The sequence below is a fragment of the Callospermophilus lateralis genome, chromosome 6 (genome assembly GCF_048772815.1).
Source record: "Callospermophilus lateralis isolate mCalLat2 chromosome 6, mCalLat2.hap1, whole genome shotgun sequence".
Taxonomy (NCBI): domain Eukaryota; kingdom Metazoa; phylum Chordata; class Mammalia; order Rodentia; family Sciuridae; genus Callospermophilus; species Callospermophilus lateralis.
This window is the reverse complement of record NC_135310.1, coordinates 130,772,522-130,795,975: the sequence shown is the minus strand read 5'-3', so window position 1 is coordinate 130,795,975 and position 23,454 is coordinate 130,772,522. Positions and strand designations below refer to the sequence as shown.

General features: G+C 36.1%; 1 protein-coding gene and 2 pseudogenes across 1 annotated transcript; 1 reads left to right on the top strand and 2 right to left on the bottom strand.

The window, feature by feature from the left end:
- Window positions 1-740: 740 nt before the first annotated feature.
- Window positions 741-1,694, top strand: LOC143402129 (olfactory receptor 10A2-like). The gene is made up of 2 exons (XM_076859579.1): window positions 741-1,063; window positions 1,496-1,694. The coding sequence occupies exons 1-2, from the start codon at window positions 741-743 to the stop codon at window positions 1,692-1,694; spliced, it is 522 nt and encodes a 173-aa protein (XP_076715694.1).
- Window positions 1,695-3,305: 1,611 nt separating this feature from the next.
- On the bottom strand, window positions 3,306-4,251 carry LOC143402128 (olfactory receptor 2G3-like; annotated as a pseudogene).
- A 15,333-nt stretch (window positions 4,252-19,584) lies between these two features.
- Window positions 19,585-20,531, bottom strand: LOC143402127 (olfactory receptor 2G3-like; annotated as a pseudogene).
- Window positions 20,532-23,454: the final 2,923 nt, after the last annotated feature.

The following is a 23,454-nucleotide window of genomic DNA, read 5'->3' as shown; positions in this document are numbered from 1 at the left end:
AAATATTTTTAAAATGCTTTGGTATATAAAGAATGGAAGATGAAATATACTAAGATGAATAAATTAATTCCAGAACTGTAATTATCTCAGCATTACAGCATAGATAAAATGTCTCTGGCTGTGATACAGTCTTTGCAAGACTGCCCTTCCTCTTTCACATCTCAGCTCATGCTTCTCATTCTCAAGGACCCTCCCCCCATCATCAATTTAAACTTGGTCAGTCACCATAACATATTCTAGTTTTAACTCTATACATTGCAGCAATTATTTACTTCTGTTTTCCTTCAATAAAGTGTAAGCCTTATTTGTAGAGAAATGTTTTTTGTTCATTGCTAACCCCAATACCTACAAGAGTAAATAAAATACAGTCTGAACTTAAAATTTGGTGAATAAACCAGTAAATAAAGAACATCAGTGGAATGGGAATGGAGAGAAACGAGGACTTTCATTTGGTAGCAGTTGACAACTGATTTTTAAAGGAATGCATGGAGAATTGAAATGTAATTAACATTTTTTCCATTTCTTGCTTGGTAGCTAAGTACATTTTGGAGAAATCAACTGAAGTGGTGAACACAGAAAAGGATTTGGTTTAAAAAGGTATGAGAATGAGTAGTAATTTCTGAACTTTAGAATCACAGGTAAGAAATTTCTCCTTCTGAGTTCTTCAAAAATCATACAATGATCTATTTCCCTCATCTAAAGAATCCTTCCAGTTACTCTGCTGTTCTTTTTTACAGGACATGAGCCTCAATTGCTCCTCTTGGCAGGACAACAGCTTGTTTGTAAAACGTTTTGCATTTGCCAAATTCTCTGATGTCACTGAACAGTGTTTCCTTCTATTTACCCTCATCCTACTCATGTTCCTCGCATCACTGATGGGCAATGCCCTTGCCATCTGGACTAACCCAGTCCTTCATACCCCCATGTACTTCTTCCTGGCCAACCTGTCTCTCCTAGAGATTGGCTACACTTGCTCTGTCACACCCAAGATGCTGCAGAGTCTTGCGAGTGAGGCCCGAGGAATCTCTCGGGAGGGTTGTGCCACACAGATGTTTTTCTTTACATTATTTGCTATCAGTGAGTGCTGCCTTTTGGCAGCCATGGCTTTTGACCGCTATATGGCCATATGTTCCCCACTCCACTATGCAACATGAATGAGTCATGGGGTATGTGCCCATTTGGCAGTGGTTTCTTGGAAAGTGGGATGCATGGTAGGCTTGGGCCAAACCAATTATATTTTATCCTTAGACTTCTGTGGCCCCTGTGAGACAGACCACTTCTTCTGTGATCTCCAACCTATCCTTGCACTTGATTGTGGGGATACATCCCATAATGAGGCTGCGGTCTTTGTGATGGCAATCCTTTGCATTTCCAGCCCATTTTTATTGATCATTGCTTCCTATGGCAGAATTCTAGCTGAAGTTCTGGTCATGCCCTCCCCTGAGGGCCGCCGGAAAGCTCTCTCCACCTGTTCTTCCCACTTACTTGTAGTAACGCTCTTCTATGACTCAGGATCTGTTACCTACTTGAGGCCCAAGGCTAGCCACTCACCAGGAACAGATAAACTGCTAGCCCTCTTCTATACCATGGTGACATCCATGCTGAACCCCATCATCTATAGTTTACAAAACAAGGAAGTCAAGGCAGCTCTCCGGAGAACAATGGGTAAAGGAAAGATTTTGAACCATGGATAGGTACCAGAAGACCAAACTTATTTGCTCTTTGAAAAAGAGGCACACTCAACCCAAGAATGAACAAATAAAAAACTATGCACTTTTTCATGTCTTGTAAGGAGCATTTTTTATAACTACCATTGTAATTTTGGAGTTATCACTGTACTCAGAGCTATTTTCTTTTTTTTAAATTTTTATTTATTTCTTACATACATGACAATAGTGGCATAATTCGGCATGAACATACTTTATATTCAGAGCTATTTTCTGATTGCAAATTCTGAAAGGAACCTGGCTTCTAAAAATTTTTAGAAGTTAAGTCTAACACTAGACAGGTTTTCCAAAATATTTTAGTCTAGGTTGGAAGTTAAAATTACCAGGTTATGTCTCAGAAGTTTGGAAAATTCTCAATCCACATTCTCAGACCTGTTCTAGACTCTGAGCACCCATCTGACTTCTGCCCTCCACACATGACTGTCCCATATAGCACTTAATTCCTTAATAACTCTATGAAATACATTATTTCCTTTCATAGAATTTTTTTCAAATTCTTCAACCATAATTATTGGCACATAATACAGGTCAAAGAATTATTTTTGCGAACTGTGCATACCATAAAAATTTATAAGCACTCCAGAACAACCAAACTTTGGTTTTAGAGGTATTTACTATAAAATATTAAAAAGAAGATATGTGATATTTTAATCAAGAGTTTCCATGGCAAAATTTTTTTAAGAAACAGAAATGATATTAAAACTCAAAGACAAAAGAAGAAAACTAAACTAAAAATGATAACTATAAATCATTTTTAGGATTTTTATATAATTTACAAAATTTCATGTATGCAGATTAATCCTGACTCAATCATTTAGAGATCATCCAAAAACTTGTTCTTAAGGGAAATGAACATGATTACAACATACTTCAGTAACTCAAGGCACCTATAAAGGCATTGTCTTAGATTTGAACATCTAGTTGTCAGAAAGGCAACTTAGGAAGAGTTAATAGCTATTCATATAATAGTTAAAGATGAAAAATATTTACAAATGGAGAACTCTGATGCTACCATGACTTAAGGTTATCTGCCAACTATAGGATATAATCTCTCATAATGTATTATTTCTACCATCAGGGGATAATAGTAATGCTCACTAATGATCAAAATGTGTGTTTTGCTAGATACCCTTATTTGACCAAACACTGTTCAATTAATGTATAAATAGTAATTAACAATGGAAATAATCTAAACATGCAAAAAGAGCTTAACGGTTGGCAGTTATGCTATAATTACTGAAAGGAATTCTGTGCAGATATTAGAGATGATGATGATTTCTATTTATTAGTCAGCCTCCTTATATCAGAGAAAACATTTGGCATTTTTTTGTGTGTGGGGGTTGGCTAACTTCACTTAGCATTATCATCTCCAACACCATCCATTTGCCTGAAAATGCCATGATTTTATTCTCCTTTATTGCTGAGTAAAATTACATTGTGTACATCTGCCACATTTTTTTTAAATTCATTCATCTATTGAAGGGCATCTAGTTTGGATCCACAGTTTAGCTATTATGAATTGTCCTAGATTATACAAGATGATACTTAAGAGACTTGTGATGTACATTGTTTCATTTTTTATGTATGTAAGTCTCTGTGGCATATTCTTCCTAGTGCACCTTTGACTTCTTTGTTCCTCAGGGTATAAATAAGAGGATTGAGGGTCGGGGTGATGACTGTGTAGAAGAGGGAGATGAACTTCCCATACATGTGGGTATAGGAACTGTTAGGCTGGATGTAGATGGCTGTGATGCTCCCATAGAAGAGGGATACTACTGTCAAGTGGGATCCACATGTCCCCAGGGCTTTCTGCCAGGCCTGCACTGATTTGATGCTTAAAACTGCCTTGGCTATATGTCCGTAGGATATCAGTATCAGTGCCAAGGGCAAAAGGAGCAAGACCAATGAAGCAACGAAGAGCTGGATCTCATTGGCATGGATTGGCATGGATATCCAGGCATGCAAGCTTAATCATGGAGGGGACTTCACAGAAGAAATGATGAAGCCACTGGTGTCCACAGAGAGTTAGCCAGAGTGTGACAGTGCCCTAGATGAGAGCATTTCCTGCTCCACTCAGCCATGTGACCCCTGCCAGAACCTGGCACAAGTGTGGGTTCATTACAGCTGTATAGTGGAGAGGTCTGCACACTGCAGCATAGCGGTCAAAAGCCATCACAGCCAGGAGAACACATTCAGTGGATCCCAATGCCAGGGAGACATAGAGCTGGATGGCACAACCCAGGGATGTGATGGTCTTGGCTGGTCCTTTGAGGTTCCACAGAAACTGAGGGACAATACTGGTGGTAAAACAGATGTACACTAGGGAGAGGTGAGTAAGGAAAAAGTACATGGGAATTTTGAGTTTAGGGTCTATGGAAGAGACCAGAATAATTAGTGTATTTCCTACCAAGGTAAGAAGGTAGGATATCTAAACAGCCACAAAGAGTATCTTTTCCAGCTGGGGTTGGTCTGAGAAGCCCACCAGAACGAATCCTTCTTTGGCACTGCTATTGGTCATGTCCATTACCTTGTTCACACAAGAAAAAAAAAACATTACAAGAATTAAGATTGCAAGAATTAAAAAGAGAGTATAATGTGTTGGTCACTAGTGACAGCATCAAACTTTCTAAAATAACTCTTTGAAATCCTCACTCAGACAAATTACAGTGGCTTACAGAATAAATTTCAGTGCAGTGTCCTTCAAAAGTTGCAGAAGATGTTGTTAAATACTTTCTACAGAGAGGCACCTGGAGATTACTCTGGAAACAAAGGCTTTCCTTGAGAGAGAACTATTAGAAGTTGAGATAAAATGTTCCACAGAAGGAAAAAAATAGAGAAAGAAAGAAAATGCCAAAGGAAAAAATACATTAAATTCATTAATAGCTTATGAAGAATCATTCAAATTAAATGGAAAAATTCAGTAAAATAAATGTTTAATATAAGCAAATTATATATATAACATATATAATTTCCAAAAATTTTATATATAATATATAATATATTTTATATATAATTTCCAGTCTTCAAGCATAAATTTTGAGTTAGGCATTTTTTTAAATTTTTTTATTGGTTGTTCAAAACCTTACAAATCTCTTGACATATTATATTCATACGTTAGCATACATTAGCTTCAAGTGATTTATGAACTCCCATTTTTACCCCCAGATACAGATTGCAGAATCACATTGGTTACACATCCACATTTTTACATAATGCCATACTAGTAACTGTTGTATTCTGCTAACTTTCCTATCCTCTACTATCCCCGCTCCCCTCCCCTCCCATCTTCTCTCTCTACCCCATCTACTGTAATTCATTTCTCACCTTGTTTATTTTCCCATTCCATTCACAACCTCTTATATGTAATTTAGTATAACAATGAGGGTCTCCCTCCATTTCCATGCAATTCCCCTTTTCTCTCCCTTTCCCTCCCACCTCATGTCTCTGTTTAATGTTAATCTTTTCTTCCTTCTCTTCCTTCTCTTCCTCCCTGCTCTATTCTTAGTTGCTCTCATTATATCAAAGAAGACATTTGGTATTTGTTTTTAGGGATTGGCTACCTTCACTAAGCATAATCTGCTCTAGTGACATCCATTTCCCTGCAAATTCCATGATTTTGTCATTTTTTAGTGCTGCGTAATACTCCATGGTGTATAGATGCCACATTTTTTTTAATCCATTCATCCATTGAAGGGCATCTGGGTTGGTTCCACAGTTTAGCTATTGTGAGTTGTGCTGCTATGAACACCGATGTGGCAGTATCCCTGTAGTATGCTCTTTTAAGGTCTTCAGGGAATAGTCCGAGAAGGGCAATAGCTAGATCAAATGGTGGTTCCATTCCCAGCTTTCCCAGGAATCTCCATACTGCTTTCCAAATTGGCTGAACCAATTTGCAGTCCCACCAGCAATGTACAAGAGTACCCTTTTCCCCACATCTTCACCAGCACTAATTGTTGTTTGACTTCCTAATGGCTGCCAATCTTACTGGAGTGAGATGGTATCTTAGGGTGGTTTTGATTTGCATTTCTCTGACTGCTAGAGATGGTGAGCATTTTTTCATGTACTTGTTGATTGATTGTATGTCCTCCTCTGAGAAATATCTGTTCAGGTCCTTGGCCCATTTGTTGATTGGGTTATTTGTTATCTTATTGTCTAATTTTTTGAGTTCTTTGTATATTTTGGATATTAGGGCTCTATCTGAAATGTGAGGAGTAAATATTTGTTCCCATGGTGTAGGCTCCCTATTTACCTCTCTTATTGTTTCTCCTGCTGTGAAAAACCTTTTTTTGTTTAAGTAAGTCCCATTTGTTGATTCTTGCTATTAACTCTTGTGCTATGAGTGTTCTATTAAGGAATTTGGAGCCCGACCCCACTATATGTAGATCGGAGCCAACTTTTTCTTCTATCAGATGCAGATTCTCTGATTTGATATCAAGCTCCTTGATCCATTTTGAGTTAACTTTTGTGCATGGTGAGAGGAGGGGGTTCAGTTTCATTTTGTTGCATATGGATTTCCAGTTTTCCCAAAACCATTTGTTGAAGATGCTATCCTTCCTCCATTGCATGCTTTTAGCTTCTTTATCAAATATAAGATAGTTGTAACTTTGTGGATTGGTCTCTGTGTCCTCTATTCTGTACCATTGGTCCACCCGCCTGTTTTGGTACCAGTACCATGCTGTTTTTGTTATTATTGCTCTGTATATAGTTTGAAATCTGGTATCGCTATACCGCCTGATTCACACTTCCTGCTTAGAATTGCCTTTGCTATTCTGGGTCTTTTATTTTTCCATATAAATTTCATGATTGCTCTATCTATTTCTACAAGAAATGCCTTTGGGATTTTGATTGGCATTGCATTAAACCTATAGAGGACTTTTGGTAATATCGCCATTTTGATGATGTTAGTTCTGTCTATACATGAACAGGGTATATTTTTCCATCTTCTAAGATCTTCTTCTACTTCTCTCTTTAGGGTTCTGTAGTTTTCATTGTATAAATCTTTCACCTCTTTTGTTAGGTTGATTCCCAAGTATTCTATTTTTTGGGGGGATATTGTGAAAGGAGTGTTTTTTCCTCATTTCTGTTTCGGAAGTTTTGTCGCTGATGTACAGGAATGCCTTTGATTTATGCGTATTGATTTTATATCCTGCCACTTTGCTGAATTCATTTATTCTAGTAGTTTTTTTGTAGATCCTTTTGGGTCTTCTATGTATAGAATCATGTCAACCGCAAATAGTGATAGATTAAGTTCTTCTTTTCCAATTTTTATGCTTTTAATTTCTTTCGTCTGTCTAATTGCTCTGGCCAGTGTTTTGAGAACTATATTGAATAGAAGTGGTGATAGAGGGCATCCCTGTCTTGTTCCAGATTTTAGAGGGAATGCCTTCAATTTTTCTCCATTCAGAATGATGCTAGCCTGAGGCTTAGCATAGATAGCTTTTACAATGTCAAGGTAATTTCCTGTTATCCCTAGTTTTTCTTATGTTTTGAACATAAATGGATGCTATACTTTGTTGAATGCTTTTTCTGCGTCTATCGAGATGATCATATGGTTCTTATCTTTAAGTCTATTGATGTGGTGAATAACATTTATTGATTTCCGTATATTGAACCATCCTTGCATCCCAGGGATGAATCCTACTTGATCATGGTGCACAATATTTTTGATGTGCCTTTGTATTCGATTTGCCAGAATTTTATTGAGGATTTTTGCTTCTAGGTTTATCAGGGATATTGGTCTGTAGTTTTCTTTCTTTGAGGTGTCTTTGTCTGGTTTCGGAATAAATGTGATGTTGGCCTCATAGAATGAATTTGGAAGAGCTCCCTCTTTTTCTATTCCCTGAAATAACTTGAAAAGTATTGGTATTAATTCTTCTTTAAAGGTTTTGTAAAACTCCGCTGTATACCCATCCGGTCCTGGGCTTTTCTTGGTTGTAGTCTTTTGATTGCTTCTTCAATTTCATCCATTGATATTGGTATGTTCAAATTGTGTGTATCCTCCTAACTCAGTCTGGGCAAATCATATGACTTAAGGAATTTATCGATGTCTTCACTATCTTCTATTTTATTGGAATATAGGTTTTCAAAATAATTTCTAATTGTCTTCTCTATTTCTGTAGCATCTGTTGTGATATTGCCTTTTTCATCCCGTATGTTAGTAATTTGAGTTCTCTTTCTTCTTCTCTTCGTTAGCATGGCTAAGGGTCTGTCAATCTTATTTATTTTTTCGAAGAACAAACTTTTAGTTTAGTTTATTTTTTCAATGGTTTCTTTTGTTTCAATTTCGTTGATTTCCACTCTGATTTTAATTATTTCTTGCCTTCTGCTGCATTTGCTGTTGTTTTGTTCTTCCTTTTCTAGGGCTTTGAGATGAAGTGTGAGCTCATTTATTTGTTGGTTTTTCTTTTTTTGAGGAATGACCTCCAGGCGATGAATTTCCCTCTTAAAACTGCTTTCATTGTGTCCCATAGATTCTGATAAGTTGTGTCTGTATTTTCATTTATCTCTAAGAATTTTTTGATTTCCTCCTTTATGTCTTCTGTAACCCCTTGATCATTTAGTAACATATTGTTCATTTTACATGTGATATAGGATTTTCCCATTCTTCTTATATCATTGATTTCCAGTTTCATTCCATTATGATCAGATAAACTGCATGGTATTATCTCCACCCCTTTAAATTTACTGAGGTTTGCCCTATGGCATAATATATGGTCTATTTTTGAGAAGGATCCATGTGCTGCTGAAAAAAAAGTATATCCACTTGATGATGGTTGATATATTCTATATATGTCAGTTAAGTCTAGGTTATTGATTGTGATATTGAGATCTATAGTTTCTTTATTCAACTTTTGTTTGGAGGATCTGTCCAATGGTGAGAGAGGTGTGTTGAAGTCACCCATAATTATTGTGTTGTGGTCTATTTGTTTCTTGAACTTGAAGAGAATTTGTTTTATGAATGTTGCAGCACCATTAGTTGGTGCATAAATATTGATAATTGTTATATCTTGTTGGTGAATGGTTCCTTTTAACAGAATATAATGTCCTTCCTTATCCCTTTGGATTAACTTAGTTTTGAAGTCGATTTTATTCGATATGAGGATGGCCACCCCTGCTTGCTTGAGAGGACCGTGTGCGTGGTATATTTTTTCCCCAACCTTTCACCTTCAGCCTGTGTATGTCTTTTCCAGTCAGATGTGTCTCCTGGAGGCAGCATATTGTTGGATTTGTTTTTTTAATCCATGTTACCAGTCTATGTCACTTTATTGGAGAGTTTAAACCATTAACGTTTAGAGTTACTGTTGCTGTATGGTTTGTACTTCCAGCCATGTTTGATTATTTGTCTCTCTTTTTTTTGAATTTAGTTTGTTTCTCCATGATTAGCTTTCCCCCCTCCGTCTTTCTTTACTGAGGTACTTCCCACTGTTGGCTTTGGTTATTGTTTTTCATTTCTTCCTCGTGTAGTGTTTTGCTCAAGATGCTTTGCAATGCTGGTTTTCTGGCTGCAAATTCTTTTAGCTTTTGTTTATCATGAAAGATTTTTATTTCGTTGTCATACCTGAAGCTTAATTTTGCTGGATACAGAATTCTTGGTTGGCATCCATTGTCTTTCAGTGTTTGAAATAGGTTGTTCCAGTATCTTCTCGCTTTCAGCGTCTGCAATGAAAAATCCATTGTTAAACTTATTGGTTTATCCCTGAATGTAATCTGCCTTCTTTCTCTTGTAGCTTTTAATATTTTCTCTTTGTTCTGTATATTGGATATCTTCATAACAATGTGTCTTGTCGTTGGTCTACTTTGATTCTGTATGCTCGGTGTCCTGTGTGCATCTACAATTTGTATATCTGTTTCCTTTTTTATTTCTGGAAAGTTTTCTGTAATTATTTCATGTAGCAGGTTACTCATTCCCTTGGTTTGAATCTCTGTACCTTCTTCTATCCCCGATGACTGTTAAATTTGTTTTTTTAATGTTATCACATATCTCTTGGATGTTTCTCTCGTGATTTTTAACCAGCCTATCAGAGTTGGCTAGACCCTTTTCAAGATCATATATTTTTTCTTCATTATCTGACGTTCTGGCTTCTACTTGCTCCACTCTATTAGTGATGCTCTCGTTTGAGTTTTTAATTTGGTTTATGATTTCCTTCAATTCTAGGGTTATTTTTTGATTCTTTTTAATAATCTATCTCCTAATAAAGATGCTTAACTTCTTCTTTTATCTGTTTTTGTAGTTCATTCTTAATGTGTTCTTTCACTGCTTGAATTTGCTGTCTCGTATCCTCTTTAAGGTTCCATTCCATCTGTCTAAGGTATTCCTTGAGTTCTTTATATGACCATTTTTCTGATGAATCTATATCCTCCTGAATATTTAGACTGTCCTGCATTGTTTGTACACCTTTTCTTCCTTGCTTTTTCATGTTGCTCATATTGCTTCTTGTTCTGTTTGACTGCTTGGTTACTGTTTACTCCTGTAAATTTATTTGATGCTTGGGAGGAAAGGTATTATAGGGGAAGGGAAGAAGTCACCAAAGAGAATGAGAGTGAGCAGGTAGAATTCAAGGGAAGGGGAAATGCGAGAATTGAAAAGAAATGAAAAGACAGAAGAAAAGAAGAAGGAGAGAATAGAAACAGAAAATTAAAAAGAATTAAAAAGTAATCATAATAGCAAAAATAAAAATGAAAATTAGTATTAAAAAATAAAATAAAATAAAATGAATTTTAAAAAAAATAAGAAAACAACAACAACAACAAAAACAAAACAAAACAAAACAAAAAACAAAACAACAACAATAACAACAAAAATTTTATAAATGCAGTCTTAGAGTTCGATTCACTATTCTTTCAGTAGGTGGAGCTGTGCCCACCAGGCCAAGCTTCTCCTCTCAGTAGGTGGAAGCCAGTCACTGTGCAGCAGCTCTTCCTCCCGGACTGGGCGGGTCTCCAATCCTGAGTGCACCAGTGACACTCACCACAATATTGGCTACACGTCAAGTCTGCTGCTCCTGTGAGCCCTGTTTTCATGAACGCCTGGGCACATTCTCCCTGTCTGCCATTCCTTTGGACCCTAAGTTTGTAGAGCTTGAGGCTGAGAACCCCCAGCGAATTTGCTTGCCCTCTAGTAGCCACGTTCCTGGAAACTGGTGCAAGAGACCTCAGTTGTCAGCACTTTTGGTAGTGGTAGGCGGGATTTCTGCACTGCGGGTCCTGCGCCACTCCTGATTTCCCCGTGCAGGCAGGGCTGTTCATGGAACCGGGCGGGCGGGGCCTTTCGCAGCGCTGGCCGGCAGGAGCTGTCCACAGGAGCACGGGGTGGGGGGGGGTGGTCGTTTGGTTCACAGGGCGGGGCAGGCAGGGCTCATCCAGGCAGCGGCCTTTCATATGCTTGCTGCAATGTGTGAGCAGCTGCAGTTCGATGGCGGCCGGCAGGACTGTGTCTCCGCGGGAACTGTTCACAGGAGCGCCCGGGGTGGGGGGGGTGGGGTGGTCGTTTGCAGCACCGAACTGCCAAAGGCGGTTCACAGGGCCGGGCAGGCAAGGCTCAGCCAGGCAGCGACCTTTCGTATGCTCGCTGCAATGTGTGAGCAGCGGAAGATCCCTGGCGGCCGGCGGGACTGTGCCCCCAAGGGAGCTGTTCACACAAGCGCGGGGGTGGGGGGGTGGGGGTCGTCGTTCACAGCGCCGAGCAGGGGGGGGGGAGGTGGGCGTTTGCAGCGCCGAACCGCCTCTGAGCCAGGCTGGCCGGGGCCCAAGCAGGCTGTAGCCATTTGTAAGTTCGCTGCAATGTTTGGGCAGCAGGAGTTCGGTGTTGGCTGGCGGGATCCGCGTTGCCGAGATTCACTCGTCTGGGACAACCTGATCCCTCCAATATACTTACTAATTCCCGGCAGGTCTCCTTTCAGTGGAATTTTGCTAGAAGTCCCTCTGCAGGTTGCATGTAGGTGTATTAATGGGCCTCTCTGCTCCCGTTACTGTGGAGGCATTGAAAGTGCTGCCTCCTCGCCGGCCGCCATGTTGGGTGGCATTATTTTTTGATGATTTTCTTTATATGAATGACTCTTAGGTTGTGGAGACTATAAAGATTCTTTTTATTTTAAAATGTTAAACATTTGGTTAATAAAGTCTTCTTCTTATTATTATTTATATCTAACTGTTCAATAATGTGGACACATAATATCAGAAGCATGTTTCCTTTAGGGATTAATCAATTCATTTATTCCATAAGATTATTGAGGATGTAGGTTCATGCAGCACATTCAGCAAAACCCTCTTTTTTTTTTTTTTTGGTGTGTGGTACTAGGGAAGGGAATGTTCAATGAAAACATGGTTAAATCTGAAAGGAGGGAGTGGGGATTATTATTACGAGGGCACATCAAAAGAATGAAAGAGCTTCTTCAATGTACGTAAAACCTATATAGAATTTTTACCTTTCAAGAGGCTAAAGGGCAGCTTTTAAAAAACTCTAAATATTTATGAATGCAAAAGTTTAAAATATATTCACAAATTCAGTTAATATACCTAAAGACCATAACCATACCTGTTGTTTAGGACAAATAGACACTTTCTACATGGATGTGAAAAAATCTTTCAGGCCTTGAAATTTTCCCATAATAATTTCATATCATATGATAGTTTTATTGTAAAAATTAATCATGGAAATAAAATATGTGAAATAATTGTCAAAAGTAATACCTTACAGTAATTTCACTTATCATATAAAATGATGTTTAGTAAAAATCAGAAAAAATAAAATCAATGTTGTGGTAGGGGAGAGACATCAAATAACAACATCAAGTCCTTGGGAGATCACTCAAGAGATAGGGAAAGGGGCTCACTACAAGAAAAAGAATTTGAAGGGGTCCCTAGATATATACACATATGCATAATTTTATGTATATGTAAAATACATAAAATTTATTGCATAGATGTTTATACATATCCATATCCATACAAACCCCCAAAATACATATATGCATAATTTTCACTTTTCTCACTTTACTTCTTTCAATGCAATAAAATAAATTCAGACATGTCACTCTCATTCTAATCCTGCTTATAGCCTCTACCCATCTGGGCCAAATGATACTTTTAATAGAGATTTTAACACACATTCTCACACATATACAATCTCAAAAGAATGAAATGAAAGATTAATTCTGGTTATGCGAAAGTTCCTTAATTGTAAGATTGTGTTCATTTTAGGCCCATAGAAGAATTGTATTTAACTCTGCGCCAAATCTGAAATTACATGTGTTCCATATTATCTCCCTTTACCCAGATGGACTTGAATCCAAAATCTCAATTTATTATTAAAAGTTAAGAATAATGGGAAAAAGGCAGATATAAAATAAAGGCATAAATAATAGTGAATATATTAAAAGAGAAGAAGCTTTTTTATTTTTTTCATGCCAATAACCACATTTTTAAAAAAGAGGAAATTTAAGTCACAAAGCAATAACAATTTTTACCTTGAAGTGATAAATCAATGTCTGAGGCCCATGAAATGGTTGTAGGGACTGTTATTTGAGATTGGAGATCCCTGAAGACCAGAAAATAAAGAGAGGTTGGGAGAGAATACAGGCCATTGAATCGAAAAAGTTCCCAGGGACACAGTTCTCCCAATATGGCAATTAATCTCAAGCTCTGTAGTATCCAAAATCAATGGTCCCAGGAGATCATTCTGAAAGAGAGTCTTACCTTTCAGTACTGTTTAAACTAGACAAAACCACAAAGATTTTAACTTTTACTTTAATAACCTCCCAATATTTACTCACTCTGTTTTAAATATATTCATATTAAATTTTTATCAATAATCTAGTATTACACACACACACACACACACACACACACACACACTAAATACATCTTATTGGCAGATAATTTCATTGGAACCTTAAAAATTTCTCTTATCCTTTCTTTATATCTACCCTGAAAACTCAGACATGGAACATTTTTACAGGGCTTTTCTCCTCATTTCTTACAAGCACTGGGTTTGATGAACATAAACATGACTTTGTGTAATCACACCTTTAAAAATCCCAGTCTCTCTTCCAAGGGCCTCTTAGGTCTACCCAGAAATCATTCTATGTGTATCCTGTTGTTCTTCTCTTCTGTCATAGAAAACTAGGACAAATTATTAAATCCTCCCACTCATCCCTGCACAGGTTATCTTACTCTAAGACCAAACAAAATTCCCAGATGGAAACCCCATTAATTTCCTGCCTGCTGCTTATAAGTACACCATATTCATCCTATACTTTATGCTTTTCTTCAAGCATACTTTTTCTCAATAGAGGAGGTGAACTTCATTTTGTCTAAGGCTACTGACTCCTTTTCCAATATTTTAGAGTATGAGTAAAAACTCATGCACCCTCATGTTCTAGCCAGATGATACCAATGACAGGTCTAAGAAAACAACTGCAGTGATGTAACAATGGATGGAAACCACATATAGCTAAGGCGTGTACCCAGTACTAAAAGAGTAGCAGAAAATTGGACAAACTTCACAGCATATATGGAATCTGAAGGAAACAACAGTTTACTAACTTGATCATTTTCTGTGCATTGAGTCCCAGTACTAAAAAATATTCAAAATCCTCAATAGAATCTGGATTTTATGAATCTGGATTTTATGAAAGCCTATTGATTCTTTTTTTTTCCTCTACATATTTTATTGGTGCATTGTAGTTGTACATATTGATGGGATTTATTGTTACATATTTGTACATGTACACAATATAACCATATAATTTTTTTGTTTTGTTTTTTTCTCCTTGATTTTTTTAAATTAATTTTTATTGTTGGTTGTTCAAAACATTACATAGTTCTTGATATATCATATTTTACACTTTGATTCAAGTGGGATATGAACTCCCATTTTTACCCCGTATACAGACTGCAGAATCACATCAGTTGCACATCCATTGATTTACATATTGCCATACTAGTGTCTGTTGTATTCTGCTGCCTCTCCTATCCTCTACTATCCCCCTCCCCCCTCCCCTCCCCTCTTCTCTCTCTACCCCCTCTACTGTAATTCATTTCTCCCCCTTATATTTTTCCCCCTTTCCCCTCACTTCCTCTTATATGTAATTTTGTATACCCCTGAGGGTCTCCTTCCATTTCCATGCAATTTCCCTTCTCTCTCCCTTTCCCTCCCACCTCTCATCCCTGTTTAATGTTAATCTTCTTCTCATGCTCTTCGTCCCTACTCTGTTCTTAATTACTCTCCTTATATCAAAGAAGTCATTTGGCATTTGTTTTTAAGGGATTGGCTAGCTTCACTTAGCATAATCTGCTCTAATGCCATCAATTTTCCTGCAAATTCTATGATTTTGTCATTTTTTAATGCAGAGTAATACTCCATTGTGTATAAATTCCACATATTTTTTTTCCATTCGTCTATTGAAGGGCATCTAGGTTGGTTCCACAGTCTTGCTATTGTGAATTGTGCTGCTATAAACATGGATGTAGCAGTGTCCCTGTAGTGTGCTTTTTTTAGGGCTTTAGGAAATACACCGAGTAGGGGAATAGCTGGGTCAAATGGTAGTTCCATTCCGAGCTTTCCAAGAGCCTACATCCTGGGAACAAATCTTTACTCCTCACACTTCAGACAGAGCCCTAATATCCAGAATATGCAAAGAACTAAAAAAAATTAGACAATAAGATAACAAATAACCCAATTAACAAATGGGCCAAGGACCTGAACAGACATTTCTCAGAGGAGGACATACAATCAATCAACAAGTACATGAAAAAATGCTCACCATCTCTAGCAGTCAGAGAGATGCAAATCAAAACCACCCTAGATACCATCTCACTCCAGTAAGATTGGCAGCCATTAGGAAGTCAAACAACAATTAGTGCTGGTGAGGATGTGGGGAAAAGGGTTCACTTGTACATTGCTGGTGGGACTGCAAATTGGTGCGGCCAATTTGGAAAGCAGTATGGAGATTTCTTGGAAAGCCTATTGATTCTTTATATAAATTTATTTCATATCCAAATAAATAGTTCAGCCAGATATGTTGGTACACACCTGTAATCCCAGCAGCTCTGGAGGATGAGGCAAGAGGATTTCAAGTTCAAAACCAGCCTCAGCAAAAGGGAGATGTTAAACAACTCAGTGAGACCCTGTCTCTATATAAAATACAAAATAGGGCTGGAGAATGTAGCTCAGTGGATAGATGTCCCTGAATTTAATCCCAGGTACTCTTCAAAACAAACAAACAAACAAACAAATAATTCATAAAGATGCAGGTTGATAAATTCTTACATTATGAACACATCTTGATGGAGAAATAAAACAAGCAACACTCCAGAACAACCCTCAATTCATTTCCATATAATACTTTTACTTATCACATGTAACATTGATTATGCTTTTTGAATGATATATAAACAAAATAATGCATCATTATTACTTTTGTCTTTGCCTTCATTCATTCAACATTGTCTTTGTGAAATTTAATCATTATGGTAATGATAACAGCAAATTATAATTTTTATTCCTGCATTGTATTACATTGGGTGAATATGCCACTTCATATTTAGCCATTGTAGTATTGATCGGTATTTAAGCATTTTCAGGTTCATCTTTTATGAGCAATGCCACTATGAATATTTTTGCACATATCTCTGGGTAAACAAAAATGTTAATTATCTTCTGATGAATTACTTAGACATAGATTATATTCAGATTTAGTAGATACCATTCATTAACCCTGAAAATTGATGTAAACATTTATACTTCTCAGGGTTTGGGAATCCCAATTTCTCCACATCTATGCCTGCACTCAGCATTTGTGTTCTTTTAATTTTATCCATCTGGTAGTAAGTAATGGATATTTCATTGCTACTTAAATTTTGTACTCCCCTGATGACTAATAAAATTGACCCGATTTATTGTTTAAAATTCATTGAGAGTTCTTATGTATCATACTTGTTCAAGTCTCTAGGTTTTTTTCCAAGTTGACTTCTAAAAAATTTTTACATATATCAGAAGTTTGAAAAATAAAAGGGAAAATCCAAATACTTGTTTCAGTCAAAACTAAAGGATAGTCTGATAACCTAACATGGGTTTGAAATATTATCAAGTCCATTATGAAATAAATCATGCTCATTTCCCAAAATTGAATTTATTCCAGATCCAAAACAAGAATAATGAAAATTCACCAAAATAACAGAATTAAAGAAGGAAAAATTACATAATTATACCATTAGATCCTGAATCAACTATTCATAAAATTCAAGGTCCACAAAAATAATTTTTTTTGTAAACTATGAATAGAATAAGACAGGCTAAACTTTTAAACAAATGTGGCTTTTCAGGCCACTAGAATAAATAAATTTTTTAATTAGATGCTACTGTAATAACTAATCATTCATATGGAAAAGGAGACATGTGACCACTATCACACCATCAATAAATATTCTTGTCAGATGATTATAGAACCAGTAATGAAAGAAAAACACTATACATTCATGACATCATCATGGGAATGCTTTCTTACATAATCAATAAATCATTGAAATATCAAACCATGAGGGGAAAAGCTTGATTGATTTGACTGTGTTGAAATTACTGAAAAGCTTTGTCATTGCCCTTGGACTGAATTCTTAGAAAAGACCCTGATGTTTCCTGGCACAGTGTACTTCTTAGAAAGACTTCCTGCTGTATGTGGTGCCATACTGGTTTGTATATCCTTTCCCTTCCCTCTAGCTTTTTCCCCTAATCTATCTATTTCTCTCTCTCTCTCTCTCCCTCTCTCTCTCTCTCTCTCTCTCTCTCTCTCTCTCTCTCTCCCTCCCTCCCTCCCTCCCTTGTTCTTTCTTTCTCTCTCTCTCTCAGTTTGCACACTTTTCTGGGCTTCAGTCATTAAACCAAATCTGCCCTCCAAACCAAACATGACCGTAAACCTGTTTCTTCTCAGAGCTATATATTTTCAATCTTTTTAAGGAGCAGGATAGAAGATTTGAACTGGGGCAGTGGCAATGTAAATGTTATGGATGAAATGGGTTAAGACACCACTAGGAATAGTTTGGAGAAAATTTTTCTATGGCTGTGATGATAAGGGAAGTCTAAATATAATGCAGAATCTACATTCCAACTTTACACTAAGTTAGAGGAGCTACAAAAAATATAGGGAATAGTTGGGCATAGTTAAATGCTGCTGAATAATACAAGGAAGTGATTGAAGACATAGAGAAATCATTAAATCAGTAAGGTCAATCAAGTTATGAAGTTTGGAATAGTATAAGCGATGTAGAAGTAACTAACAATTATTGGATGGTTGTTATTAATATATAATAGATAGCTCTGAATTTAACTGTATCCCAATCAGATTTACTTATCACAGTAGTCAAGTAAGTTAGGAACTATTGTTCCCATTCTTGTATTGTTGAGGATACTGTGAATTGGTGTAATATAATATGTATTTAAATGTTATTCTAGTTGATTAGTTTCATAGGACTGGGCTTTGAACCCAAGCATTCTGACTCAAAGTTTCAACAATATTCTTTAGAGCAAAGATTCCAAAGTCAAAATTGGTACTTGATTGCAATTTGGTGTTGATACAAAGAGGTGTGAAGAGAGATTTTGATTGGCTTTAGAGTTTCCAGGAAAAATCAAATGAATAAATAAATAAATAAATAAATAAACAAACAAATAAAAAATCTAAGTATCATTCAATATAAAATATAAAACAAACACAAAATGAAGCACATGTTGAGAATGACAGAGGTTGTGTGGAAAGACTATGGAGGATTCTGAGCACCATATTTTTTAAATTTATTTTCATTTTTAGTTGTACTTAGACACAACACATTTATTTTATTTATTTATTTTTACGTGGTGCTGAGGATTGAACCCAGGGTCTCGCATGTGCTAGGAGAGCACTCTACCTCTGAGCCACAACCCCAGGCCACATCAATCTATTTTTGAAAATATTTTAAATAATTATTAAATTTACTCAGTATTTACCACTCCTATGACTTTTTGACACTTTGCATGAGTTAAGTTTATTTAATAGTCACTGACCATGTCAGAAGTGATTGAGAAATGTACAGGTAAGGTAAAGAACAGAGGATCATGAACGGCAAGTGAGTAAAACAAACCTTCAAACCAAGGAAGTGTGGCTCCAGAGACAACAGGTTCCCACAAAGACACTGGGAATTCAGGAGACTGTTACATAGAATTGAACGCAAGATTTTTCCAAGAGCCTAGATCAAGCTGAGACTCCATTATGTGAATGTTTAGTAGTCATTAAATTATTTAGTAATTATTTATAATTATTTAAAATTATTTGAATTATTATTTGGTAAAAGTCAATATTTTTTCTCAGTAGTAGTTTAAGTAGATTCACAGATTTTGTGCTGTATGCCAAAAAAATCCACTTTTTGAAGTTTGGTGATGTATTTTTTTCTTGAAAGAACTGAGATAATACATACATAATGCTTGCAACAATATAACAAGAGAATTGTTCTACAAAGGAAATACTACAATAATTTCTTCAGGCTAATATATATTTTTCAATTTTTCAAACAATAAATATCATTGTAATTCCCTAATTATGTATGCACGTATATATGTATATATGTGCGGTGAAAATCTCCAAAATCTTCCATTCTTACTATATGTGTAGCCTTTCAAATACATTTAATAAGGAAGTTTGTGAAAATATTTTTAACACATAGGTTCCATGAGCTACAGAAATTGAATCTCAATGTTTTTTTTTTTTTTTTTGAGACAATGTGGGCCACACTGTATGTAAATGCTGCTAGAGAGGCAGTCAGTAACTTTAGAGAGCAGTCATTCAATATTATGTCTCTTTAATAAGTTTCCAGAAAAGAAAGTCACTGCCCATTATTTTTTCCATTGGAAATTTTGCTCTCTCCTCAGTAGTCTCCTCAGGGCTCCTTTCACATCCTTGTTCCTCAAGGTGTGTATGAGGGGGTTGAGGGTGGGAGTCACAACAGTATAAAAGAGTGTGAGGAACATGCCCTGGCTGTGGCCAAAGGATCTCTGTGGTTGGATGTATATGACTGAGCTGGTCCCAAAATAAAGGGACACAACTAGTAGATGAGAGCCACAGGTCCCTAAAGCCTTGTGCCAAGCTTGGGATGACTTAATTTTTATCACAGCATGCACGATAAATCCATAGGAGACAGATATCAATGCCATTGGAAGGAGGAGGAGAACTAATGTAGCCACAAAAAGCTGGACTTGGTTTGCATGGATGTCAACACATGACAACTTGATCATGGCAGGCACTTCACACAAGAAGTGGTGGAGATGACGGTGCCCACATCAATGAAGCTGCAGGGTGATGGTGCTTTGTATCAGAGTATTTCCCACTCCACTTAGCCAGGCTGTTCCTGCCAAGGCCTTGCAGAATGGTGGGTGCATGACAGTTGTGTAGTTGAGAGGTCTGCAGACAGCACATAGCGGTCAAATGCCATGATAGTAAGGAGAACGCACCCAGTGGAACATAAGGAGAGGGACATATAGAGTTGTAGGATACAGCCGGTGAATATGATGGTCTTGGCTAGTCCCCTCAGGTTCCACAACAGCTGGCGCATGATGCTGGTAGTGAAGGCAAGTTCAAGAAAGGAGAGATTAGTGAGGAAAAACTATACAGATGTGTGGAGTTTGGAATCCAGGTGGGAGACCACAATGATGGCTGTGTTGCCCACAAGGGTCAGAAGATAGGATATCAAAACTACCATGAAAAGGATAATTTCCAACTGGATCTGGTCTGAGAATCCAAGCAAAATAAAACCTCCCTCAGATGTTTCATTGTTTTCTTCCATCAGTCTTCAAAGGTAAAAGAGAAAAATAGAATTCAATTTAGAGAAGTATCATTGTTACTATTTACCTACAACATTTGAGATAAAATTTAGGTAAGGGTTTTAACCATGAAATTACACAAAGAAGACTAGATGTAATTATTAAAAGATATTCATGAATGCAAAGGCATTTTGTGTCATTTTTTGTTATCATTAACCATTTGATACCTCCTCTTTTTTTCATGAGCTCTCTCTTCCCCCTTATTGTCAAAACTTAGTATTAAATACAATCTATTTAAGAAAAGCTTCCACTTGGTTTGCAATGACAAAAATCTATCTAACATACCACTCAAACCTGATAATATCAACTTAGAGGAGGAAAACTTTATTTTGAGCTTACGGTTTCAGAAATTCAGTCTACAGTCAGCCAACTCCATGGTTCTAGGCTTGAGTTGAGGTGGAACATCATGGAAGAAGGGCATGGTGGAGGAAACTTGCTACTTCATGGGGTCTGGGATGCAGAGAGAGAGAGAGGAGCCAGGGGGACAAGATATAATCCTCAAGGGCACATCAACAGTGACCCACCTCCAGCCATACCCCACATACCTACAGTTACCACCCAGTACAGTGGAACTTTTCAGTGATTCATTCAAAAAATAGATTAGGCTACATTTCTAATAATCTAATCATTTCACCTCTAAATGTTCCTGCATTACCACAGGAGCTTTTGGAAAACTCCAATTATCCCAATCATAAAAGTGGCTATTTAAGTGGGAGGGGAGTTACAGGTGAATGTTGAGACTAATTTTAAGCTATCATTGAATGGATTGTTGGTGATTGTTGCTCATAGTTATAGAAATTGCAATCTGAAAAAAAATAGTGGATAACAGTGAAGAATTTGGTAGGGGAAATAACTAGAATATATTTTGTGTCTTTTTTTTTGTCTCACAGACAAGGTGAATTATGATGAAGTTTCTTACATTTAATTAACTGATGTGAGAGATATGGGGTTAGATTCAGGTGTCAATATTGAAGGAAACTAAATAAAGCTACATTTTCTTTAATAACATACTTAGGAGTGCTTACATAAAATCTTCTACCTTTTAAAAGTAACGAAAAAAAATAGGTCATATATACATATGAAAACACACAAGCAGAAAATCTCAGATGTGCACACATATCTTGAGACAGATAAGCATGAGATATTTTTGATAAAAATAAGGGGGAAATCTATAACCGATTCCTTTAAAGACAAGGTGCTTGCAGCTTTTTTAAAATCATTAGAAGACAAATCATATCTTGTTCAACTCACTTTGCATTGCTTTGCTTAATAAATAAAAGGAGATTGGATCATAGTACAATCCTCCCTGCCTCTTCAGTTACTGTTTTTTATAATGTTACCATTTGTGCTACCAAATTTTCTGTCTCATGATAGCATCTTCTTGAATCATTTACTTTTATGAATAATAAAGGATCATTTTTTTTGTTTTATTCAGATGTGTTTGTATTCAATCAGTAAAATTGTGTCTGGAATGTAGAGGGAATAATGTCTTAATGCTTTAAATTTTGGACCTAAATTATAGACATGCATAGCTAATAAGAATTTACTCAGAAAGCCTGAATAATATACTATATAGAGTTACACATTCTGCATATTCCTAATTCTGCTTAACATAAAATGTTAATTTGTCTCAGACGGTATATTTTTAGTTTGAGTTACTAAAGTAACTAATTCAGTAGTTTAAACAAATGCTCAGATCTAATAGAAGTGTAAGTTTTTCTCATTTTCTTAAGAAAATAACACAAAGTATATACTTTTAAAAACTTTAGAATCATCTTAAATTTGAACTCTTTCAGAATGTAATGTTTTCTTAAATATGAGTTTATTCATAAGCATAAATCCAGAAATTTCCAATTTTCTATATTTGAAAATTAAATAATTTGATAAGATATTAGGTTTAGAAGCAACTTTATAGATAAAATTTTAGTTTGTTTTCTTTTTTAAGATCTTAAATGCAGAATCAAGTATGTAACATATCTGTTTAAATTAATAGAATTCAAAAGTGCTGCTAAAACCAATTGAATTTATAACTTGATTATATAATATTAAGATCATTTTTGTTTGTGCAATTCATATCCCACATTATTTACAGTGATTTTTTACAGCTATACTGAAGTACTATTGATAAATATAAATTGAATATATTCATAATATACATGATGTTTGATACATGTAGTCTTTGTAATATGATTACCACAAAATAGCAATTTAATTTTAATTTTATATAGGTAAATAACATTTGTGTATGTACTTATAAGTCTGCAAGAATCTTAAATATGTAGGAATAATCTAATTATTCCTCTCACATTTTACTATTACAATACTCAAAATATTGTTAAAACATTGGGATTATAAGTAATTTTACAAAAAGAGCTTTCCACTTCTACCCATGAATTATTCTATTTTTTTTATTCTGATTAGGTGATTAGGTTGAAGAATAACTATTCTATCCAATCTCCTGAGAACTAGCTACTAACTCTAAAATGGGATGTGTAGGAATTTGCTTTCTCCACAGTTCACGTCTGACTTGAGGCTTCAATGGAGTCACTGAAGAAGACCTAGAAAGGAGAGTGGTCAGAAATGTGTGTGTGTGTGTGTGTGTGTGTGTGTGTGTGTGTGTGTGTGTGTGTGTGTTGAAACCAAAATAGAATTTTAAAAACCTCTTTTCACATCTTATATATGAACAAAGGACTGAAGTAGTATTTGGAAAATAATTGTCCAGAGAAAAATCCCTTTTTCTTTTGGCAAAAAGATCAAGAAATTTATTCTCCCCAAGCTTTTTTATGATAGTTCTTATTGTATGAATACAGTTATTTTTAATGAACATGCAGAGGGAGAGACACAATGACTCAATCAGGGAAGTAGCTAAGTTGGTGCTCACTAGTG

Excerpts from the sequence above, each read along its gene's own strand:
- LOC143402129 (XM_076859579.1), top strand. The coding sequence starts at position 741 with ATGAGCCTCAATTGCTCCTCTTGGCAGGACAACAGCTTGTTTGTAAAA. Across the intron at positions 1,064-1,495 it reads ACACAGATGTTTTTCTTTAC|GCTCTTCTATGACTCAGGAT; the intron begins ATTATTTGCTAT and ends ACTTGTAGTAAC.